The sequence below is a fragment of the Megalops cyprinoides genome, chromosome 19 (assembly GCF_013368585.1).
Source record: "Megalops cyprinoides isolate fMegCyp1 chromosome 19, fMegCyp1.pri, whole genome shotgun sequence".
Classification (NCBI taxonomy): Eukaryota; Metazoa; Chordata; class Actinopteri; order Elopiformes; family Megalopidae; genus Megalops; species Megalops cyprinoides.
Genome location: NC_050601.1, coordinates 22,038,625 through 22,062,931, shown reverse-complemented (window position 1 = coordinate 22,062,931; position 24,307 = coordinate 22,038,625). Strand labels below are relative to the sequence as shown.

General features: G+C 45.2%; 1 protein-coding gene across 1 annotated transcript; it reads left to right on the top strand.

Annotated features, from left to right (window-relative positions):
* The first annotated feature begins 1,400 nt into the window (after positions 1-1,400).
* ldlra (low density lipoprotein receptor a) lies at positions 1,401-16,654 on the top strand. The gene is made up of 18 exons (XM_036552296.1): positions 1,401-1,681; positions 6,550-6,672; positions 7,067-7,189; positions 7,310-7,687; positions 8,327-8,449; positions 8,932-9,054; positions 9,245-9,364; positions 9,773-9,898; positions 10,947-11,118; positions 11,296-11,523; positions 11,650-11,768; positions 11,943-12,082; positions 12,523-12,664; positions 13,107-13,259; positions 13,499-13,642; positions 13,851-13,928; positions 14,256-14,419; positions 15,019-16,654. Exons 1-18 carry the CDS (start codon positions 1,600-1,602, stop codon positions 15,058-15,060), a joined length of 2,580 nt encoding a protein of 859 aa, XP_036408189.1. The 5' UTR covers positions 1,401-1,599; the 3' UTR covers positions 15,061-16,654.
* The last annotated feature ends 7,653 nt before the right edge of the window (positions 16,655-24,307 follow it).

The following is a 24,307-nucleotide window of genomic DNA, read 5'->3' as shown; positions in this document are numbered from 1 at the left end:
GTCTGTGCTGCATATCATCCATTCTCTCAGGTTCTCACATGCGCACGGTGGGGTTTGTAGGCTCTGAACATATTTGATAATACCCTTAGAGTAAATTTCCTCATGCTATGTGGCCTAACTGGAGGAAAAGTAGACTTTCCAGCTAAAAATGAAACTTTATAAAAATCTACTACATATTTAAGCATGTAGTCCAAATGCATGAAAATGTGTATACAACAGTGGTAATGATTGATATTCCATTTACACACATGCAGTCTGTTTTCACATGTATTAAAACATGTATTCCTTGGGATCACATACTTAACTATGTGTAGCGAGGTATACTGTTTTCCAATTTCAATGGGTAAGCCTTCATCAAAACGTCAAAACATGAGGAGGAGGGTTGCAAATCTACAACCTACATTTTATGAACAGGGAACAATATACTGAGATTTTTTTTGTTAACTAACATAAAGCTCGTAACTGTAGATGGCCTATCTAATCTTAAGACATCTTGTTATCAACTCCATTGATGGATTCAAGGTCTTTGTTAATTATGCACGTGTGACTAAAAGTTCGTTGCAAAGGTCGTTGCTGGTTTTTATTTGCTCTGAACTAAAAGGAGACAAATTTTTGCTAACATCACAATAACCTCTCCATCCACGCATCAATGGGTACAGCAAATCTTGGATGCAAGAAAGCAGTTCAGCAGCCGCAGTCCAAAACTTTAAATGGCACTAATTACAGCTCGCGTTTATATGTATTAGATAGTGAGATGAGTGCTTGAACTGTAGGCCTTCGACAAACATGCTAAAAACTACAAATCTTCGATCCATTACACAGATAACTACAATAAATTTTCCAGTATCTTCCGTAAGCACGCACAGTGTTACAGGTAGGCTAGCTGCGTCGCCGAGTGTATGTGTCAGTCAAGACAGCTATTTTAACCCAGTTAGCCAATGTGGCACCCACGTTGTACGAATATGGCAAGCATGGAAAGGGCGTCGTGGTTACTGGTAGCTCCGCCCTCTCCTCACATTCTTCAGTGTGTGACTGTATAGCTTTCTCTATGGAAACCGTAGAGAGGAATTTAGTTAAGGAATTTACACAGGCTATGTGCAAGCCATAAATGAAGGACGTGGAAACAGTGAATGATTCCGGTTGGAGTTGGTTGATACCTCCTGTCATCATCCAAATTATTATTATCAAAGGTGTTTCCTTAGTGACCGTTGGGTTTGTAGTCGAAAGAGTCGAAAGGGTTAACCGGTAGGCCAACTTACGCGTATGGTGCGCTGCTGAATCCCGCCCCTTTCAAATGATGTAGCACATTTCAAACATCACACCACTTTGTGAGCCCGCCCACCCTCTGACCACATTGAAATTGGTCAGATTGTGTTGCCAAATACTAAATTAGACATCTGCATCCCCGCAAGTCGACCTCAGAGCACCCCATGTATAACTTCAGAAGAGTCAGAGCAGAGAGCGGGGTCTGAACTATAGTTGCACACGTATAACTTTTAAAACATTTTCCATTCTTTTGCGAACACTATATCTGTGAACTGCACTACTGACAACCTCATTTAACCACTTTTCTGAAGTCAAGCCTGTCACTGAGCGGAGATGCTGTCGGCGGCGGTTCGTTTGCATTATATGGGACTGGCATTATACGTGGTGGTCTTCATCAGCTGCTTTATCCGGACGCGTAAGTTATTGTTGAACAGTTTCTTGTTTTTTCAACACATGTTATATATAATGCATTATACATATATATTTAAAGTTAGTCCTTAAAATTACGTTCATTTTGTGATGAAATGGAAATGAAACGATCTCGAACCCAAGCTAGTTAGCTGTTAATTAAGAGTAGGCTATGAGCTATACCTAAGCATGTTGCATTAATTTATTATATCGCAGCTAATATAATCATAAACCGTGGTTTATTTCTGTTTAAATGTGTTGAGCTCTGACATTATCAGTAAATTTGAATTGTAATATCCCACTGTCAGTGTTCTTAGATGTTGTTTGCCCATGATATTTTACACATTATATAGGTACTTTTTAAATTTGGTTTCCTGTCATTTGGTTAATCAAGTTACTGAGCTAGGTAAAATTCCCAAAAGTTACCGGAGGGATGACAAAGCGTGTCAAGTGATTATGACTAAGGGAATAACAGAATGTGGCCTTCGTCACTATTACTTCTTGATTTGTGATTTTTTCGTGATTTTATTACGTGACATCGTTTCAATTATAGCCGTTTAGCGTGGGGGTGCTGCCTACGTCCCATAGTATGCTGTGTTTATTTTACCGGCATTTGTATGAATGGGCCTTACCTTCGGGTCTCTGATTCGTTGTCTGCGGAATAACGTGAGATTCGTTAGCCAATCAGAATGAGGAATGTGGACCTCCAACAGCAACCAGTAGTAAGATGTCAAACGAGGACGCCGGAAAAGCCGGTTGTTAGCTGGAATAGGGCGTGGTAGAGAGTGGACATTCATTGTGATGTTAATATTACTCTCGGTTCTGGACATCAAGGTCGATCATATCTGCAATTTAACTATCTGTTGTGTTTTTGTTATGCTATAGTTGTCTAGTCTGGTATTGTTATGCGACAATATAAACATTATGCGCTTATTTCCGATAACAACGTAGCTTAATTTGCCGCTTTGGGTAATGTTTCTTTTAGCCTATTTAACGTCACATTTATTAAATTTACTGAAAGAATTCTGTCTCAGCACTGAATGTGTGCTGTGCGTTAGAAAAGTATAACGTTAATGTTGGCTGAACCTCCGAAATGTACTATAGGTCCTAGTTTCTCGGGCATTTTTTTTCCTCATGGTAACTGTTCCAACGTTAATTTAAGGGCGTGTCATGGCCAGATAAGGCGGTTTCCATATTTATTCATGTCTTTAGTAAAGTGCAGTGCGCTGCTCTCAAACCACTCCTGCGAGAGTCGAGTTCGTATGTGTGTATTTATATTCGGTTTAGTGCACAATTGCGAGAAGGTTATGTTTTCCGATAATTGCTAGTTCTCCGGTTCTTGCACATCACTTCAAAGACTTCACAAATGCGGAAGTATTTTTTTACACAATTTAGCTGTTGAGTCTGAGGGTCCAAACAATTGAAGGAGGAACCAGACAGGAACTTGTATTCCCATGTGCAGTTTCCCCGTTTGACACTGTTCTGTGAAAATGGAGTACTTTATCTCTCGAGGTTATTAGAAGACTGAGTTAAGAAAAAGGAGCTGTCTCCTTTATCTGTTTATCTGTTTTGAGTAAACAAATAGGCCTACCCTCACCATCCTCCCATTTCCACATCTTGTTTTTTTAAAATGGTTGTGTTTGGTTTTGGTCATCCCTTTGGATGACCATCCAGAAAAATGTATCACGGCATAGTCAGAAGTGTCAAGATTTCCATGGTGTTCTATGAAATCCAATCCATCAAGATTTTCCTTCTTAAGGTTTTCCCAACTGAGCGCTTGCCTGAGTCTTTAGGAATTTAAAGTGGCTTATGGTTATCTGATTACAGCGTAAGGGTTTACTTTCCCTCAGACTGAGAGAAGCTGGAAGTCGGCATTGAGCACAAATGCTGCTGAACTGCTCTTCAAAGTGGCTGCAACCTGATTGTGCCACCAATGATACATTACAATCCCCAGTCCAGATTCTGAACAATGGGGATTAAGCAACAGACTTTTGACCACTTATTCCAGTCATACTGCAGCTATCTGCAGGGAGGAAACCCCACTATTAGCTGTGGGCTGCATGTCCATTAGCTGGTGGCTCGTGGTAGGCTTTTGCTGTTAGCTAAGTGGCGATTTGACGTGGTTAATGAGACTCCTAGCTGGGTTTCATCAGCGCTCCAGGGAACCCTGCCATAAAAATGGCTGTTGCGCAGCACGTTAGGGAAATCGGCTCTCCTTCTAGAACCATCTCCTCAACATGCGGGAGGCGTGTTGCCAAGGTGGGAGTGACCTTATCTCTGCAGGCCTTTACGACCAGCAGGGCACCGTAAACAGCATATGAGTGGGCGGGGTGGAGATTCACGGGAACGGCGCGGTGTGACACCCAGCACGAGACAGTGTTCACGTGTGTCCCTCATCACTCATTAACTAGTCGTTAACGAAAGCCAAGCCCTGAAGCCCCGAGAAGGTGAACAGTAAATGGACGCTCGTTCATGTCCTGTTCAACGTGACATGAAATCCAGTAACTTGGCCTCACGGCTGAAGTGAATTTTCCACGTGCTTTGTGACCCCTCAACATCAGGGTTCTGATCCCTGTAGATGAAATTACATTCAAACATAAATGTAATCAGTGGATGATACAGACCAGCTTTCAACAAATGTATTATATTGTATGTTGTATGATGATGAAGTTACTGTTGGATTCCAGTGAAGCAGAAATTTTGCCAGATCTCCCAGAGGCAGCGATGTTTTTCTTCCCTTCCAGTGGCAGAAATGTCACATCTAAGTTGGCTTTATATTTGCATCATCCCATATCTGCATAGCTGATGCCCTTATATGCAACTTTCATCTCTTCATATTTACATATTACCCATTTATACAGCAGGATATCTACTGAGGCAAATTGGGCTAACAAAAAGACAGCAGAAGGGTGCAATGTAAACATCTTTAAACCTGCAAGCTCCTGGTCATATGTGCAATGAACCTGTGCTGTACAGGTATCTGTATCTAATCAAGCAACCCTCCCTACTCTTGGCTGTAATACTGCTGTAATACTAGTGAGGAGGGCTTGACAGTGCGGACCAGGTTCGTGTTACCTTTCACTCAGTACTGCTTAACTGCTGAGCGGCCCGCTTTGTTACAGAGCGAAACTGACTCCTCACGCTGTTTGCTGTTGACCCGGAACAGCCCCAGACTTTCGTTGTGGTTACCGTCTTAGCTGAACTTAGCAGCTCAGGTTTTGAGAGGCCCTTGTGTTTGTGGCCACTAGAAAGTCCCCACCCCTCGTCCTGTTTCCATTTCACCTCGCGCCAATGGGAAACCTGTGGTGTGATTCTGCGGCTCCTCCCCTCACCTTGCTGTCAGGAACAGGTGACTCTTTTCTCTGTTCAGATGCCTGAGGACACAAAAAAATTTCCCAGGGCTGTTTTGCGTTCTCCCCAGCTGTCTCAGTTGATGATTCATGGGACCATGGTGTCCCATGTCGTTTGATGTGGCACCTTTGGGACGAATGAAGGAGATGGGGGTATACTGAGAGCGCCACAAGTGTTTAAGCCACTAACGGGCCCCACACAGAAGGTGATCGTGTCATTGGAAAAAACTTCGTCACACACTCCGGTGAGACACAACAGCCTAGTCTGATACTCTTTCAGCCCCAAATCTCAGTCTTAATTTTCCCACCTTCCCTTGACAAATCTTTGTCCCACAGCCAGATTTTAATACAGGGAGATGGAGTACAGTGTGGCAAAGGGCTCGCAAGGTTGAGGCCCATGCAGGAGGAGAAATGGCCAGGCAGCGCCTACGCCCAATTTTCATGTAGACGAATGGACCGGTTGAAAAGATGCTCAGCACCAGGTTATGTTCGCTTATTTAGATTGTTGAGTGGTCCACTTCTTTGCACCTCAGCAGAGGATAAGCACTTGACTGGTCAGTTGTTTTCGTGTAACCGTCCATCACGTTATGAGTTCTTTGGCTCACCGTGCGGGTGTCTGTGTGTGAGTGTGCGCGGGTTAAAAACCGTCAGTTCCTGTCCCCTCCCCCTCTCCTTTGTCATTGTGTGACCTGTGTGACCAAGGCTGGCCCCCTCCCCCACAGAGCAGCCCTGCTGCATTATTGATTTGAATAGACAGCCATATCAGTCTTACCAGCAGAAAATCCTGCTGAGGACACAGGTCTTTTTATGTTGCTTATCTCATGAAGTTTCATAAAAACAGAAAGGTTTCAATTACAGTTTCTGCTTTCTGCTGGAAATTCCTCACGTGGGTTTATGCGGAAAGTCAAGTGAAAATGCATTTGACAGCACAGCTATTTCTTTAACCTTTGCAGCTTTTGCAGTTTTTTGTCCAGCGTTGTGTCAGGTAACGCACCTAGCTGCACTGGGTAGTGTAGGGTGTGGTCAGTTTCTGTCCGCCTGGTGTTCTGGTTGCCTGGTGACATTCTTTTTTCCTGCGTATCTGAGTGTGTCTGTTGATGATTAGACAAATATCCCCCTTGCTGCTTAATCGGTTGACTCGCTCAAACACAGTCACTGTGACATTTCTCCCGCCAAGTGAAAGAAAGTACTGTCTCAGCTGTCATAGCCCACATCCTGTTTTGTTATCTGTAGCAGTACAGTACAGTAGTAGAGTAATTGCAGGGCCGCTGGTGTCTGAGGGTGTGTCTGAGCAGTAATAAATGGCTGCTGCATTGATATTTATTTTACAGCAGTCAATATTAATGGGTTAAACGTTAACGTATCTAAGGAAGTCGAAACCGCATGACGCGGCAGGGTTTATTTTTCGGGTGGGTGCGGACGTCACGTGGCCATGAAAGCGGGGCTGCAGCGCCCCCGTCGTCGGGTCGGCCGTGAGGCCGTGTGAGGAAACGGGGTCCGTAATCGCGTGCCTCCTGTTCCACAGATGCGGCGACGTGCGGAGCGAGGCAGTTCCAGTGCGGCAACGGGAAGTGCATCACCAACAAATGGGTGTGCGACAACACGGACGACTGCGGGGACGGCACCGACGAGCTGCCCGCCGCGTGCGGTGAGAGCCGCGCGCACACACGCACACACACACACACACACTTTTCTCTTTCCTTCCTCATTCCTGTACAAAGCACAACTAATTCCAAACTGTCACAACTGCGAAAATAGAGTGAGGCAGCTGGTGCCATCTCTGCTTCCTAACTTGCAGTGAATTCACCTTCCTTCACAGGCTCTCACTTGCTAAGGATGTCATAATAGTAAGAAATTAAAAAGTAATAATAACGTATTGCATTTGTATATCATTTATATAGCACCTTTCCAGGGTATTTTACAGTGGAAGTGCCTCAACCACTACCAGTGTGTAGCCGCCAGTGGAAATGCTACTGTTTCCAGTCTGTTCCTGTTTAGACTGTGTTGTTTGTTTCATCATGTCTGCTGTGTCCCTCCAACAGAGGCCAAAACCTGTGGACCCACCGAGTTCAGCTGCGGAGGGAGACTAAACCAGTGTGTGCCCGGTTCCTGGCGCTGCGACGGGAAGGCGGACTGTGACAACCAGGCTGACGAGACCAACTGTGGTGAGTAGGCCCTCGTCTGTCCGGCCCCGCCCTAACACCTCAGAAGGCCCCGCCTTTCTCTCTCTCTCGCTCTGTATTGTTTGTCGGCTCACTCCGCCCCTCCCCCTCACTCCCCCCCAGTGCCCAGGAACTGCACGGACGACGAGTTCCGCTGCCGCAGCGGCCAGTGCGTGTCGGTGTCCTTCGTGTGCGACGAGGAGGCCGACTGCGAGGACGGCAGCGACGAGGACAGCTGCCCGCCGGCCACCTGCAGCGCCGCCTCCTTCCAGTGCAACAACACCGTGTGCGTGCCGCGCCTCTGGGCCTGCGACGGCGACAAGGACTGCGCCGACGGCTCCGACGAGTGGCCCCAGAACTGCGGCGGGCGGGAGCCCACCGGCCCCGCCACGCCCTGCTCCTCGCTGGAGTTCCACTGCGGCAGCGGCGAGTGCATCCACAGCAGCTGGAGGTGCGATGGGGGCGTGGACTGTGTCGACCACTCCGACGAGGCGAACTGCAGTGAGTGTCGGCTAGGACCGCTAACTCTGACCGCAACTGCTTGCTACACCCCATTGCCACTGCCTTTTATATAGCAAACTCTGTGCTGAATTCAGTGCTGTTCTCCACCAGTATATGCTATAATATACTATGAAGTTATATCTTTTGCTGTACTGTTTGCTACACCCTGACTGCACCATTTTCTCTACCCTTCACCACAGCATACCCTACACTGTTCTTATTAACAATCTACTACACTGCGTAGTACATAGTGTACTTCTACCATAGATGATACTGCTGTACTGTAACCTGATCTGTAGCATTAACTATACAACATTGTCTTATTGTGTTATCATTCTCTGTATTTTGTATTATAGTATAGCCTACGCTGGGTCCTCTCTTGATTGTACTATGCTACTAATGCTACTATAGTCGAGTATCACATTTACCATAATATATCCTGTACTGTGTCCTCTGACCTCAAGAGATTTTCTTTAGCTTTGACTACAGTACACCACAGCCTTGAACACCCAGTACTGTGCGCTCTATTGTTTGATATTCCTTACTATTCCAATATACCACAATATACCCTGCACTCTGACCTCTTACCTCTCTCTCTCTCTCTCTCTCTCTCTCTCTCTCTCTCCGCCTCACTCTTAGGCCGCCCCGCCTGCCGGCCGGATGAGTTCCAGTGCAATGACGGCACGTGTATCCACGGCAGCCGGCAGTGCGACCGCGAGTACGACTGCAAGGACCTCAGCGACGAGCAGGGCTGCGTCAACGGTGAGCTCCCGCCGTCACCCGCCGCGCCGCTCTGAACGTGGCGTAGCACCAGGCCCGCGATATACAGTATACAAGTCCTGCCCTGGCGGTGATTCCAGCCCCCATGCGATCAGCTGCTCCCATTAAGCGATTAGCCCCTAAGGTGGGGTACAGGCCAGACCCCGGGGGGTTGGGGCTGTATCTGGCAGCACGCACAGCTGTGAACTTTTAAACCTGGAAGCTGGTCTAACCATACATGGTGCCTCTCTGCTCCCTCCTCTAACAAGGCGCTTAGCCTAAATAACTTCACTGCATGCTCACAAGTACAACTGGGTAATAGAACTGTAATAACACGTAATCTTATTTAAGTCGCGCCGTATAAGACAGCGTACCTAAGTATGTAGTTGTATGTAATGTAATGTAAAGCCATACGTTGGCCTATGGCCCAAGTATGTGCCTCAGGTAGCATTGGCCTTAATCTCACTCTGGCTCTCGCTGCACAGTGACCACGTGTGACAGCCCCACGAGGTTCAAATGCCGCAGCGGAGAGTGCATCAGCATGGACAAGGTGTGCAACAAGCAGCGGGACTGCAGGGACTGGAGCGACGAGCCCATCAAGGAGTGCGGTGAGTGGGAAGCCTTGCCCTCCAGCGCCCCCACCCCGAAAACAATCTGCAACCTGGGAAACCGAGCACAGGGGTCAAAACTGTAGGAAGCAGGCGGCCATTTTGGTTCCATTGGCAGCTTGTGAACCAAAGCTGTGCTCCATAGCAGCTTTGTGGGGCAGGGTCTCACTTTTCTCCCCTCCCTTTGCAGGTACCAATGAGTGCATTTACAACAATGGCGGCTGCTCCCACATCTGCAACGACCTGACACTCGGGTACGAGTGCCGGTGCCCCTCCGGCTTCCGGCTGGTGGACAAGAAACGCTGCGAAGGTAAGACCTCTCATCATTGGCCTCTCTGGGCCAATCAGAACACGGGGAATCCCCAGGGGGGTCACTGGGGTGTCTGATACACGTAATGTTCGCCATGCATGTGATATTTACCGCATCCTCTGCCGGGCGGACGAACAACCTGACTCTGTCAGCGCCGTCCGGACTTCAGCCAGCAGGGCCCTCTGCCCGGCCGCCTTGTTTGTTTTATCAGGATCACCGCTCTGTGTGACATTGATCGGCGGGCGCAGGGATGCCAGCCAGTGCCCTGTGTTAGCCCTCCCCTTTTGACCCACCATGATTCAGCAGTGTTAAAAAGTTCCCCCACGCCGTTTCAGCCGTGCCTGTGAACCCCAGTGCAGGACCCGGTCACGCGGATCTAACCGTGACCCCTGTCTTGTGAACCCCCAGACATAAATGAGTGTGAAAACCCCGACACCTGCAGCCAGATCTGCGTCAACCTGGAGGGCAGCTACAAGTGCGAGTGCGAGGAGGGCTACCAGATCGAACCGGGGACCAAAGCCTGCAAGGCCATCGGTATGTTTGCTGCTCAGGGACAAACAGACACACCTCCCGAGCCTTGCTGGCTGAGGCAAGGAGACAGGAGGTTAATGTCAAACTCGCAGGAGACTGTTCTGTAAAATGCACTATGTGAGTGTTTTAAACAGGGTACTGGTGAAGTACAATTGTTACAGTTTTACTGAAAGCAGTAAAATCTAAAATTTTGTGTCAACTGAAAGCAACAGTTCCAGCTCTTTACTTTAGTATTTTGAAGAGCAGAACCGTTCAGCTTGAATAGGAAGGAAGGAATGCAGGGTGTGTTACCTTCTGTACAGTAAACATTCTCTGGTAAAAGCTGTTTGACTGCTCTAGAATTGCTTTTTATCCTTTCACAAACTCACTCTGACTCACAGAGCAGCTCCCCCAATGTAGCGAAAGTATCTTACTCTAACCACAAGGTAGTGAAAAGGAATTCCTTTTCTTATTTTCATCTTACCAGAAAGTCCTGTTGAGGTCTAGAATCTGAGGAGGACTGACAAAGAGGGCCATTTCAAAAAATCATTCTGGGCAACTTTTAGTGCAGGTCATCCTCCTCTTGTCAGAAAATGGTCAAAACCTCTCACTTCACTAGTCCTCAAACAAGCAAACAATGCAAAATTAAATCATGTATCACTTGAGGCACTAGACGTGTGATTACTTTCCATCTGAATCTGTCAGTGTAATGTTAATTGTCAATTGCGTACGCTTTGGGTTAATTGAAGTACCAAGTGATAATTACATACCTGCATTCAGTTGGTTGTTGTTATGAGCTAAGGAATAGTGTAAAGCTGATGACTCTTTAGAATGAAGAGAACAGATTTTTGCATGCTGACAAAGGCAAAAGACAAATTCTGCCACACAGAAGTATATGCACTCCTTTAGCATGAAACGGTGAATTATGACCATGAAAAGGGAAATCCACCATAGCAATCGCAACATCCTGCCTTCCTCTGGTCTTGCTTAGAATTTTACAAGTTGATCGTTAATTAGCGAGCTGTTTGATGTGGTGGTCCACGCTAACGAATTACCTCCTTGGCCTTCCCAGGCACGGTGGCCTACCTGTTCTTCACCAACCGCCACGAGGTGCGGAAGATGACCCTGGACCGCAGCGAGTACACGCGCTTCATCCCTCGCCTCAAGAACGTGGTGGCCCTCGACATGGACATCCCCACCCGCAAGATCTACTGGTCCGACCTCTCCCAGAAGAAGATCTACAGGTGAGCAGAGCCCGCAGCCTCCGCTCCTCCTTCATATAGCCAGACTAAGCTTGCCTCTCTTCCCCACACCCTGAGTGTGGTTTGAGACAGCGCTATCTCACTTTCACAGATCACTGTTATTTGCTGTGTGAACACTGTTGCACTAGATGATGATCTCTGTCTCCTTCGCCCAATCAGCACGCACATGGACACGGCCGGCAACTCCTCTCACCACAACACTGTGATCGAGAGCGGCATCGAGGCGCCCGAGGGCATCGCCGTCGACTGGATCCACGGCAACATCTACTGGACCGACAGCGTGTACGGCAGCATCTCCGTGGCAACGGCGGACGGGACCCGCCGCAAGACTCTCATCAAGCAGGACCTGACCAAGCCTCGCGCCATCGTGGTCGACCCCGCCCACAAGTAGGTCCCGCCCCCAAATGGTTGAAGTTGTGCCACATTACATTGATTCATAGGAGTTGATCCTAGTGTATTTTTTGATTGAGTCATTGTTCACATACTCACTCAGGCTGGTCCTGTTTTTTGCAGCTTTATGTACTGGACAGACTGGGGCACTCCAGCTAAGATCGAGAAGGGGGGTCTGAATGGAGTTGACCGCATCCCTCTGGTGACGGAAGACATCGAGTGGCCCAACGGCATCACCCTTGGTGAGCACACTCGTCCTTGACTGTTGGATATGACCTTTGACCCCGCCAGGCGTCTGCCAGTGTCCAAGTCTAGGATCTACAGTGTCAGACACACCATGAGCTAATCTGTGAGAGGTGTCGGTTGTCGCCCGAACCTGATTGGCCTGTTCTAACCCGCTCCTCCCTCTCGCACAGACATGCTGAACCAGCGGCTGTACTGGGTTGACTCCAAGCTGCACACCCTCTCCAGCATCGACGTCCAGGGGGGTGGACGCCGAACACTGATCCTGGACCAGCACAAGCTGGCCCACCCGCTCTCCCTGACCGTCTTCGAGGTGAGCCTGTGAGGGAGTTTTGGCATTCCTCTCCTCCACCATTCTGAGCAAAGTAACAGAGATTTGGTCCGACGGGAGGAATGTTGGCCGGGGAACTCGTGAGGCCCAGGGACTCCAGACTGCAGGGGCTTTGGGGAGCGCTAAGAGGGTTATGTTCTCACGTGCTGGCTGCTTACTGCTGCTGAAGCTTTGGCTGCTTTACCCAAGCTAGGCCGTGACCCCGATCAGGCGTGCAACGAGAACCATCCACAGCTGATCCATCTTGTGATTTAGAGGTTTAGACCCAAAGCTCAATCCAGTGAATGTGCAAGCTTTGTTTTTTTTGTGCAGCAACATGTATTTATGTTTGAATATTGTTTTTTTTATTATTTCCTTCAGATGTACATGCATGGGTCTGGTGTTTGAAAGTTGACCTATTTTTTGATTGTTTGCTTTTGCAGGAGAGGGTGTTCTGGACCGACACGGAAAACAATGCCATCCTGAGTGCCAATCGTGTGACAGGAGGGGACATCACAGCGGTGGCTGAAAACCTGGCTTCCCCTGAGGACATCGTCCTGTACCACAACCTGAAGCAGCCTGCTGGTAAGGAATACCTTTGTCACGCATGGACACCTGATCCTCACAATAATAATGCATTCAATCACAAAGCACCTTTCACAAACCCGAAGTGCTGAACTGCAATAAACAGCAGAAGAACAGTACCGAACACATGACATTTATAGTGCTGATCTGCAATAAATTGCAATAAAGCAGTTGGAGCAGTGTACATACACTGTACTGTGTTGGGGAATATGCAGCTGTAAAAATGTATTATATGAGAAATATAAACATGTATGAATTACATATGGAATATGTGCATTAATGGATTATATATGAAATATATACACGTTCAGCCCGCAGAATAGGATAAGGTTCGACACAGCGTGCTACAGCAGATTAGAGTGCTGTGAGAACATCAGACTGGACAGGCAGGGGGGAGAAAAGCACGTTTTTAGGGCGCTAACCCTGCCTTTTTCTTTGCCAGGTGTAAACTGGTGTGAGAGGAGCAACATCCCCAACGGGGGCTGTGAGTTCCTATGCCTTCCGGCCCCCCAGATCAACACACACTCCCCCAAATACACCTGCGCCTGCCCCGACCACATGGTGCTGGGTCCAGACATGAGGAAGTGTGTGCCAGGTGAGTCACTCCCGCCTTCAAGTACTGATCCCAGACCAGTGCCCGCCTTTTACATCAAAGTTTTTGGGGTGAGGTGGGTTTTAGAAGAGAGAAAGCTGCTGTTAGAGACAAACAGTACCCACAGCATGTCCATCAAAAGCCCAAACTCACACATTCTCTCTCTCCACAAACGAAAGGCCTTTAATGTCCAGTGAATGGACGGTTCTCTGACCCCCTTCACCATTTCACCTTTAAAACAGCTGGAGAGACGCCCAAAATCCCCAACCAGCCAGCCCGTCCCTCCACCACTACCGCTGCACCTGTGCCTCGGACCCATCCTGCCAACCCAGGCAGGGGCAAGTTCGCCCAGACCACCACGGAGCCCAAGGTCACTGGACTGGAAGGTAGAGAACGGAGCGCACGTGCATTTCCAAAAATTCTTCTTTTACGGTGCCTCAGAGCTCTTCGTTAGTAGGAACAGCCATACATCTTCTGCTTATTGCACAGGAGCACCTGTTCAACCTCAAACACGACACTATGCATGAGAGACTCTGTGGGGGGGGGGCTGCAACCTTGAGTGAGATGCCAACATGTTCTGTGTCTGTTTTTCAGAGAACCCAAATGGATATGCTGCTATGCCAAAGACGGACCAATCCACTCCCACTGCTCTGTACATCGTGCTGCCCATTGGTCAGTACCACTTACACAACCTGACTCTTGTAGGCTTTCGCTAAAAAAAAATAGTAGGAAGAACCATCCGCTTATCTTCATAAGTAGTCTCTGTGCTATAGACTTCAGGGTTTATAGATACTCCTGTCAACCAGCTGTTGACCCCTGGAACATTGGGTTGATCCAAGTTCACATGCATTCCATAATCCTAATTAAGTAACCCGCGGTTGGAGAAAGACCAAGAAGCTGGTGCATCTCCAGTGGGCATCCCCTCAAGATTCATGTGTGATTTCCTGCCTGTCTGTGTTTCTCGCTTGCTGACCTGCTTGCTCCCTTGTCCCTCTGCAGCTCTCCTGTGCCTGCTGGCCTTCGGCGCTGTGCTGCTGTGGAGGAACTGGAAGCTGAGGAACACCATCAGCATCAACTTCGACAACCCTGTCTACCAGAAGACCACGGAGGACGAGGTGCACATCTGCAGGAGCAGCAGCCAGGAGGGCTACACCTACCCATCTGTAAGAGCCCTACATGCACGCGCGCACACACACACACACACACACACACACACTGCAGACACAGCACACTATAGCACACTGCCTTCTATAGATCTCAGTATCACTTATTCTGTAAATGCACTGATATCCGTGGAACACTTTCACAGCACAGAACAGGACCTTTTGAACAGGAGCTCTCTGTATTTGAATACACAAACCTTCAATGCAAACTTGCCAGCCATGAGTGTGGTGCTATAACATTACTGAGGCCCCCCTGAAAGAGTCAAAAGTATCAACACTGCAGTATTAAATGTAGTATAAAAAAGTTATATATAAACGTATAACATTTGTGAAATACAGTGTTAAATATAAAGAAATACTTCAAATGTTAGAATATATGGAATATATAAAAATATGTATCAGTTTCTAAAAAGTATATCCTTCTAAATCCTTTTTGCATGTAGCTGAATGTATTTTTCAAGTGTTGGTCATTTTAATGGACATTCAATGGCAACGGTTTTTTTTTCACATATATGCAGTATATTTTGATTTTGGGGATGTCACATTTCAAAATTTATGATGGGTTCTATTTTTGCTCTTTTTTTTTGCTTCTCTTGCAGCGGCAGATGGTGAGCCTGGATGAACAGGAAGACATGGCATGATGTCTCACCAGAAAAAGAAAAGATTGAGAAAGTGGAACCGCAGAGGAGAGTGAAGGTCATATTTATATGCTGCTCGGGGATCCTGTCTCTTTTGTTCTGACAACTCAAGCGCAGCCAGACTGCTCTTTGTGACACTGTGGCTTGACATTACTACGACATCCCGCTGGGGGACAAAAGAGAAACTCCAGAAGGAAGTGAAACTTCTATAAAAAGGCCGTCCGTCCGGGTCATCCCCAACTTCTATGTTCACACATGACGTGAGGGGACCGAAACCAAAAAAAAAACCCACCAACAATGTACACCTCTTAGTTTTTTTCCTTTCTCTTTATTCCTGCAAAGTTTTTATGAATGAAGGAGCGCTAACCCAAAGCGGAAGTACCAGATGAACCCAATATAAGAATGCGGTTTAAAACATGTTCTCAGTTTTATTTTCTGTTTTTAGCAGAGTGGACAGTTAGTAACTGATGTGAAAATGTGACCTCAACGAATGACTGCAACTATTGAACACCACTTGAAGTCTTACTTTGTTACATGCTGTTCCCTTTAGAGGTTTTTGTAAATAACGCAGCTGTGTATTGTGCTTGTCACAAAGTTGTATGGCCAATATCTAAATATTGTACACATCATACCTTGCACTATTTTAGTTTAATTTTATTTTTTCTTTATTATTTTAAACCAACACAGAAATCATGTAATTTAGATCCAAGGGCTTTTTTCGTGCCATACCTAGTCACAAATCTGCAGTGACCTTTGCACCGCATGAACCCGTTTACAGTGAAAATGAGGAGAAATGAGCTATGAGATGAATGTCATTTTGTGCAGCGCTAAGTGGTGAACGTTTAACCATTGTGACCTCGAAAGTTGAATCATGTGACAGGAATACGCACGATAAGTAATTCTTTAGCAAGATTCGATATTGCCTCACATTTTGTGGATTTTCCAAAGGGACTTTAAACCGTTGTGGTGCAGCACAGTTTTTGAGGGGGTTAGCCCTTTCAGCTTGTGTCTTAATTTCTTAGTGCCTTGACAATTCAGGTCGTGTGAATACCCCAACTCCCTTTGGTGAGGCACGAAATCAAATTTGGAAACATAATCATCAAACAATGTATTGGAATATTTCAGTGATCAGAGAGGCGAGAATTGCGTCCAAGACCAAGCTCATTTTGTAATTGCTTTATCACTTTTCCCATGCAAAGAGTGATCTGTGTACACGTGTCAGTGCATGCTCGAATTTATTGCGTAGTGCTCTGTAGTGCTAAGACCTAGGAACGTGGCATTCATATGTGTTTATAGATAAAAATTCCTTCCATTTTTCTAAAAATAGTGCTTGATTACATGCTGTCTTCAAAAAATGTTCTTTCTTTTGACTTCAGTGTGACTCCCCAACTAAAACCGACAAGCCTTGAGAAATACCAATTTGCTTGTAGAATCCACTAGTCTTCACCCCAGAAGGAAAAACTAGTGGCCCTCTTTTAGATTTCATTTTATTTCATCTTTGGGAAGTATCCCTTCTTCTTCAGCTCAGCCTTCCAGCCATATCAGCGAAATCCTCAGATTTGGTAGATGTGACATCACCTGAGATACCACTTAACTACATGGCATTTTTTTTTTTTTACCTGTGACCAGACGGAGGTAAATATACAAATATTAAAATAAGAACATTCAACTTATCATTGAGCTGCTGTTGGTTAACTGGTCAATTAGAACAGTTAGTAAGTGTGAAGTAAATCAGTTTACAGCTAAGGTCTCTGATGTAGAACTTGAAAAGTATCTATGCACTACAATAGAGGAGGAGTCCAATAGAGGACCAGTGCCTTTCTTGTCTTTGCAATTCTGTAATGTAAGTCGCACATTTGAATGGCATGTGTTGATAATCTGTGGTCCTCCGAACATGAAGGAGCCATCAATAACACTGTCTGTTATTGGTTAGAGTGGGTTGTAGGAAGGGAATTCATTTGAAGTAAGCCATGTTGAAAACAATGTACATACATCTGCTTCCTGATCTGAGCAACACAGCTAATTGTGAATGTGTACATATTTTGTTCATATGTAAATAGCCATCTTTGCACATCTCTTATTTTGGCTTATTTTGTCTGTACATTTTTTAAACTGTTTCAGCTGCTGTACATAAGTGCTTTTATTTATTTCAGAAAATCTACATGCCTTGGACTGTTTGTTCCATTTCACTCTATTTATACCTTGTGTTTGTGTCAGGCTTGTGTTTTGTGTGATTTTGCCCATAAGTCTGTAATTTGTAAATGTCAATATGATGGTTACTATTGTCATGATTTTAATCATACATCATGAGTGATCACTACTGTAGTAGCCCACAAACAATGTTTTTTTTTTTCTCCCCCCTTGAAAGAATATCTGTTACCTGTCATCAACAAAACTTGTATTGTTTTGAGAGATCATAGTCTTCAATTTAATGTTCTTTAATGCTAATTCCTTTGTAATATGAAGAAAAATGTTGGTATTTTAATGCTATTTTAAATTAATGTAATGATTCCTAAGAGATATCATCAGTGAAGTACACAGTATCCTGGAAGACTTGTGGAGATACTCAGGGGTTCAAAGTGCTTTCAGGTTTACCTAGAGAGAGAGCCATTATGCCATTATTGCCTGTTGAGAAATAATGCCTTGAAACAAGGAGCAACCTCATTGTTCTATGCATTTATAGGTGGGTGACAAGCCTACCTGCAGAGTTCAGGTAACTATCACCATGTGGTGCAATTGCTAGAGATAGACTGCTGTGTTCTAGTGCTGGTGGCGAGATATTAGATTCTCTGAGAAAGCCAGGCTCAGTGCTGGGTTTAACTTGCTCTCCCCTCTGCAGACTGAAAATGTAACAACTGATTTAAAGACAAAAACAGATATTTTACCCCACTGAATTGCCCCGCCTGTATAGAACATCTAGTTTACCGCAGTCCAAAATGTCTGACATGACACATGTCCCATTGAAAAACAGCAGGTTGTGTCATTTTGATATCTTTAATGGTACCAATGTTCACCAGTTGCCTTGCTTGCAGTTTGCAGTCTATCCTGTATTTAATTCAGTAAGCACAAGTCTTGTTTTGGCATGTAAACAGGAACAAATATCTTCTAGGTTCCTATCCTATGTAAACGTTGACAAGAAGTTTTAAAAGATGTAATGTATTTATTTATCAAATTGAATAACTGATGTTGTAAATATGGAAATCTCACAGCTGTTTTATATTTGCAAGCTAAGTTGATTTATTGTATTTAAATATATTAACTTAGACCACTGAACTATTGTGTGAATTGTGTTTATTGCTCTTTCAGTAACACTCTTAGTATTAGGATGTTTAGAAAAATCCACTATGGTTGTTATGGGAGAAAGACCAGCAGTCTGGGGAATAGTATAAGGCCATTGCAACCAGGTGGCTATAGGGTGGAATCCTGGTGGGAGGGCTGGGGGGGGGGGGGCATTGCTTTTGCACTAAGGCACTAAGGTACTGTATTTGCCCTGAACCACTGCTGTTGACATCCTGCAATCAACACAATTTGTGAAATGAAAGCTACCAGGGTGTCTGCTAAAACAGGAAGGTACATTGTCATTTGTCTAATTGTATTTCTGCATTTTCATGCAAGAGAAGACAATAGGGTACTGTATACATACATCTATTTTAGTTATCTTGATACTTAAACGCATGCGCGCGTGCACACACACACACACGCACATATATATGTAACAACGTCTGACTTGTTGGCAGGCCGCACCTGAAACCACATGTACATTTTACGGGCAGTTTTCTCTTCTTGTCAGATTCATACTCACAGCTGTTATAACTGGAGTGTGCTCAGTGTCCCCGGCAACAGCACACTTGGTGAAGTGCATAAGTGCGGTAAAAGAGGAGTAGATGACACCCAACACAGTTGCTTGAGAAGACAACAGCTCCTTGAAGCACCTCTGCAATGTCAAAACAGACATTGGCTTCAGAGAAAAAAAAAGGCTGTATCAGCTCCTAACTGGCCAATGCTACAGCTGTACAGAAAAAGGCTGCCCTGCCTGCCAAGCAAAACAGACACGGCTCCAGATTACACAATTTAGCATGCGAACATCTGCACCCATGGTGGGGATGGGGGAGTGTGGGGGGCAGACCAGGTTAGTGAGACCAGGGGAGACAACCTGGAAGGTCTGTCCCTTAAATAAAATGATCTTTCCTTTTTTTTAACTCCCCAACTTTCTTCTCACTATTTTTAATACCTTTTGCTTTTTGCACTTTTTACCTTTTCTCTTCAGTTCATTGTAAGTAGGTTTATATATCTATCCCTACCTATCTATATCTCTTTCTTTAACCATATTGGCAAACCCTGTCAACCTTTTTACTTTAATATCTATTTACAATATAAAGCTGTATTCTCTTTGGTAAAATTAGCAGAAAAAGTACCCAATGTCTGCATTGTTTTCACCTCTCTGAGCGCTGCGGTTGTATGCAATTTCCTGGAACTAATACTAGACCAGAGGTGAGCGACTGCGAAAATGAGCGACTGCTAAATGAGCATATGTATTTGAAACCCCCCCGGGGTCTGAAAAACAACCCACTCCTGTACCACGCAGACCTGTTCCGGTGCATCACGTGACACGAGACGTAGTGTGGTGTGCCACGCTGGGCGGGTCTGTTTCTGACGCCTCAGGTGTGCCGTGTGAAACCCTGCACCTGAAACGTGATGGCCTTAGGTGCAGCTTTATGACACCAAAAAGAAAAATGCAAACGAATTAGCATGTTTCCAGGCAATGTAAAAGCTGGCCAGAGTGTTAAGCAGAGCGCTTTTTGTTAAAAAAGCAACAATGCAAGCAGAGAGAAAATATCACCCCCCTCAAAATGCAGACATGCAGAAGGCTTCTTCACACACCTGCGAACCCTACTCTTCTGTTCCAGTTTGGTTCACTTCCTGCTTTATGAAAGTGAAAGGCAGAGGCCAGAAACAGGAAGTGACAGGAGTTGTCTTTGGTGCCGTGGCCTTTCACAGCATGGCACAAACACAAGGGCGGCTCTTAAGGCTTGGTGTTTCATGGAAGCAAATAAGTGAGATGGTGGGGGTGGGGGTGGGGGGGGCTGTCGTTGGATCCATCGCAGCCGTCCATAAACCAAAACTCCACCCACAGTGGATGGTGAGATGAGGGTCATTGAGGCTGAGGTGGACTTAATCTGGTTGATGTGTCTGCACTATCAGTTTTTCCTTTTTTGTGTGGATCGTTGTTGGGTTTTTGGTCTTTTCCTAAGATGGTCGGATCAGGGCTGACTGGTTTTCATAGAGATTGCAGAGATTCACGGAGAACTCCAGTACTGTAGCGTAGGCAATCATATGTGACCTCTTGCCCCAGTCTGCTCACAGAGTTATCATATAGGCTGATCTTATTTGGACATCGCTCAGGAATTATGATAGGATAGAATTACAGTAGAATTTTTCCCTCTTCCAATGAGTACATGCAGGCCTCTTTGGGCCTGTATTTGCAAAACGGGCTGGTCGGTTAACTTAAAATTATCATCAAACTTAAAGGTCTTACTGGAGCCTGAATTTAATTTGATACATTTATTGTTATATTGATTGTTTATATTATAATTATTTTGGTTATATTATTTTTTTCAATACTAGTTTTTGCAAAAGCTCTTTTTAGGGAAGGAACTCTAGAGGATGTGTTAAATTGGATGTACCAAGAACACATCAAAAAAATGTGTAACCTTTTGTTCCAAACAAACCATTTCCCTGGGATGTACTGTCTCGTAGAGCCATCAAATTAACCTTTTGGGCAGAGATTGTCATTGTTGCTAGCTTAGTTGTGAGGTAAAGTCTGATAGTGCTCGAAAGAATTTCGTCAGCAAGCTCTATATTTGTATCAAACCTGGTGGAAACTAACTGTGAGAGACAGTATCACCATTCCATTGAGCAAAGGTAACAGGTACTCTGACATTCTTCACATAGTGTACTGTACTCTGTGTTTTTTGGCTAGAGCCAGAGAGACACGCTGAATTGCACAGAGTGTATTCATGTGGGCAGATAATAGTGATATAATTTATTAACTTTGCCAGTGTTGGACTGTGACAATCATTAGGGTCTAATTCTTTGCCTTACGTTTTGTAAAAGCAGTTTTCAATGGAAAAGCTATCAATGCGGTTTCCACTCACGGCATGAGGTGTGGTGACATTATTGTGACATCACGGTGACTTTAATTTGGAGTATGTGAAAGGTGTTGGAAGTCAGATGATTCAAGTGGATAGAGCAGTAGAATAATCAGTTTTTATGTATGTGTCATCAAATATGGTTGCAATAGGGTTACCAATTCAGCCTTTTTCATTGTTTTCTGCTTTTACATTTATTTCTTGGACTGGATACATTCAAAAACTTTAACCCTGTAATTGCTAGTCAAAATGACAATTATGAAACTTTGTTACGGTTTTTGATAACAGTGATTTGAACTATTCTAGCAAATAATTATTGACAATGGTATGGCTTTTCCAGTAGCTGGTAGAAGGTCATAGCTCTGAGTTATTGACGTCACTAGAAAAAGTTTTTTGGATTGTTCTTAAAATTGTGTATATACCAAATTACTGTCATGAATTTATTTGTCATCTAACATAATACGCCCCCTTCTATAGAGGTGGCAGCACTTGAATTAGTCTCAGCACTGACTGCAAATGCCTGTTATGAAATGTGCACAAAATTGAACACAGTTAATCATCATAGCATAGCCCACAGCACTCTGTGAACATACTGAGAATGCACCTGAAGGATGATTTAAATGTGTGTGTTCACCCCCCCCCCCCCCCCCCCCCCCACACACACACACACACACACACAGGCTGCAAATACATGCAAATCATTCCGTGTTCGGCATCCCAGTGAGGTGGGCCCCCAGCACCCTTCGCTCAGAACATTCACCTACCAAGATATCACACACTGCTGCTGAAAATCCTGACCTTTCCACATACAGACTCGCCCACTCCATTTCCTTGTTTTGATTCTGAAATTTCTCATTGGCTAAGGTGGTAGCCAAGGGGCGGTGCTAATTTGTCACACCATTCTGCTTACATGGGGAAAGGGGCAGGGCTAAGGAAACTACACAGTTCTGTAAGAAGGGAAGCTTGACAGAGGGCAGGCCTGTATGTGTAAAGACAGGGCGATGACAGCCCTGATACCGAGAGATGAAAACAAAGGTGCACCAGACTGCCTAAGTAAAGCCAAGCCCTCTGAGATAGTGCTGGGGAGTGAATGCAGTCTGACACATACAGCTGACCTGAACCGGATGCTTCTGCAGACAAAACACGCCTTCCACAAATACTTTCAAGACAATACACTGCTCAGATTCTGTGACAACTGCACCACCTTTCAGTATTCTTAATACATATTTAACTTAATTCATATGGCAATAGTCTCCTAAGGTTTAGAAACACTGGGTGGTCTTAATGGTATTTCAAAAAGAGGTATATGTCAATATCTGGTAAACATATGAAATACAATTTAACAGACATATTTTAATTCTTGTTAAAATATATCTAACATATACAAAAAAAAATTAATTTATTGTGGAAGACATTTTTAAATGTTATAGAATCTTTTTAATACACACATGAAACTACACAGAGTTGCAATAATGGATACAGTTTCGAACATACGCAGTAAACTTAGGCCTATATTTGAAGGCATTTATATCTGGGTTCTGACTGTGGCTGCATTGGTGCAGCAGTGGGATGTTCAGTTAGGGGATCAGAAGCCGGATTGTATGGTGTGGAGCAGACAGAGAGACTGAGAGACTGAATAAACCGCAGAGCAGCGGTTCAAAAACTGGGCCAACAACCAGGAGGTTGCCGGTTTGAACCCTTGGTGCGATCCGGCTGTCAGACAGCCAAGTAGAGCTCTCAACTTGAAATACTGACCATCTGACTGCATGAATGAATGTGCTGTATGTTTGATACAGCATACCAATGGGTACAGGCCTCTCCTAAGCGAGTAAATGATGTAATAATGGATGCTGCCTGGCCTCAGCTACAGAGCAGGCACGCTCCTTCCGCAGAGTCACAGATCTGCCTTGGAACAAAATCAGCCACACGTGCGTCGAACGGTGCGGTCGAAATCAGCGAGGAAGAAGAGGCTTTTGCTCGGAGGACCCTGCACCGTGACTGCATCCTGAAGTCGCCTGTTGATTCTGAACGTCTGCCAGGCCTGTACGTGGGGGCCGGGGGGTTACTTGGCTCCCTCTGGTATCCGGGGGAGCGCAGCGTGGGGGCGAAGCAGGGCCGAGGGTCGCGGGAGGACAGGGTTCGCTCCCCCCCCGGCTGCGTTCTGCTTCCCGCAGATGTGCATGCTAGCTCTTTCGCTGCCAAGGTTACGGCAAGATCAAAGAACTTTTAAATGTGCTCTTTTAAAGAGTCAGACAGACTCTGTAGTGTGAAATAATTAATGTGCACACTTTATTAACGTGTGTCCTGTTAAATGCAGTCGGTATAACTGTGTCAGCAGTGACCGTTTGATCAAAATTTTGCACACTGTCCAGTGTTTTTTTGCTTTGTCTCGCTTGTGTAAAGCTCCCACAGCTGGCACAACTAATTCCCTTGATATACAAATCTCTTGAACAATGGCTACTATGCAGTAGTACACACAAGCATCTCCATGCTCACCTTTGTCTTTGCATTGGCATTGGAGAATACAGCCAGTCTTGGTACTGAGGGACTTTCCCTATAATCTATTTTATGACATTTTATAGCTTAGGGAAGCAGGTAGCATCAAAGAATCTATGCCAGTCGCATTTAAGAGGAAGCTGTCAGTGCAAAGAGTCTTCACCTGCCCCCAGAACTACTGATAACAAAATTTCAGCAACATGTTAATTATATTTTAAACCGTCAAATGTTTGCATATGTTAAACTGAGGATCCTCTCTGTTAATGTGTACCATCTTTCCAAATAATAGATCTTATTGAGCCAGCTTCATCCAAACCTGGATAATTGTAATTCTGTGTGTCTGGTAGCCAGCCATCAGCTAACAAGCCCCACCTCCCCAGCTGAAGGCTTAGTAAAGTGGTTGGCTGGAGAGCAGGTGTCACTCTCTAGCAGTTGGTGTGGTTGTGGCTCTGCTCAAGCCAGGTCCTGTGTTTCACAGTTTAGCAAACATTTTTCCCTCTGCTATTTTATGTGTGGTGTGTCTGTCAGCACCAAAACATTGACACAAACTGCATCACTCACCCCAGTCCCCTGTTAACTTGTGCTGGGGTGTGAAACGTTTTTGA

Bases quoted from the DNA above. Each gene is read 5' to 3' on its own strand.
- ldlra (XM_036552296.1), top strand. From the start codon at position 1,600: ATGCTGTCGGCGGCGGTTCGTTTGCATTATATGGGACTGGCATTATAC. The intron at 7,190-7,309 runs GTGAGTAGGCCC...ACTCCCCCCCAG, and splicing joins GGCTGACGAGACCAACTGTG to TGCCCAGGAACTGCACGGAC. The intron at 12,083-12,522 runs GTGAGCCTGTGA...TTGCTTTTGCAG, and splicing joins TCTCCCTGACCGTCTTCGAG to GAGAGGGTGTTCTGGACCGA.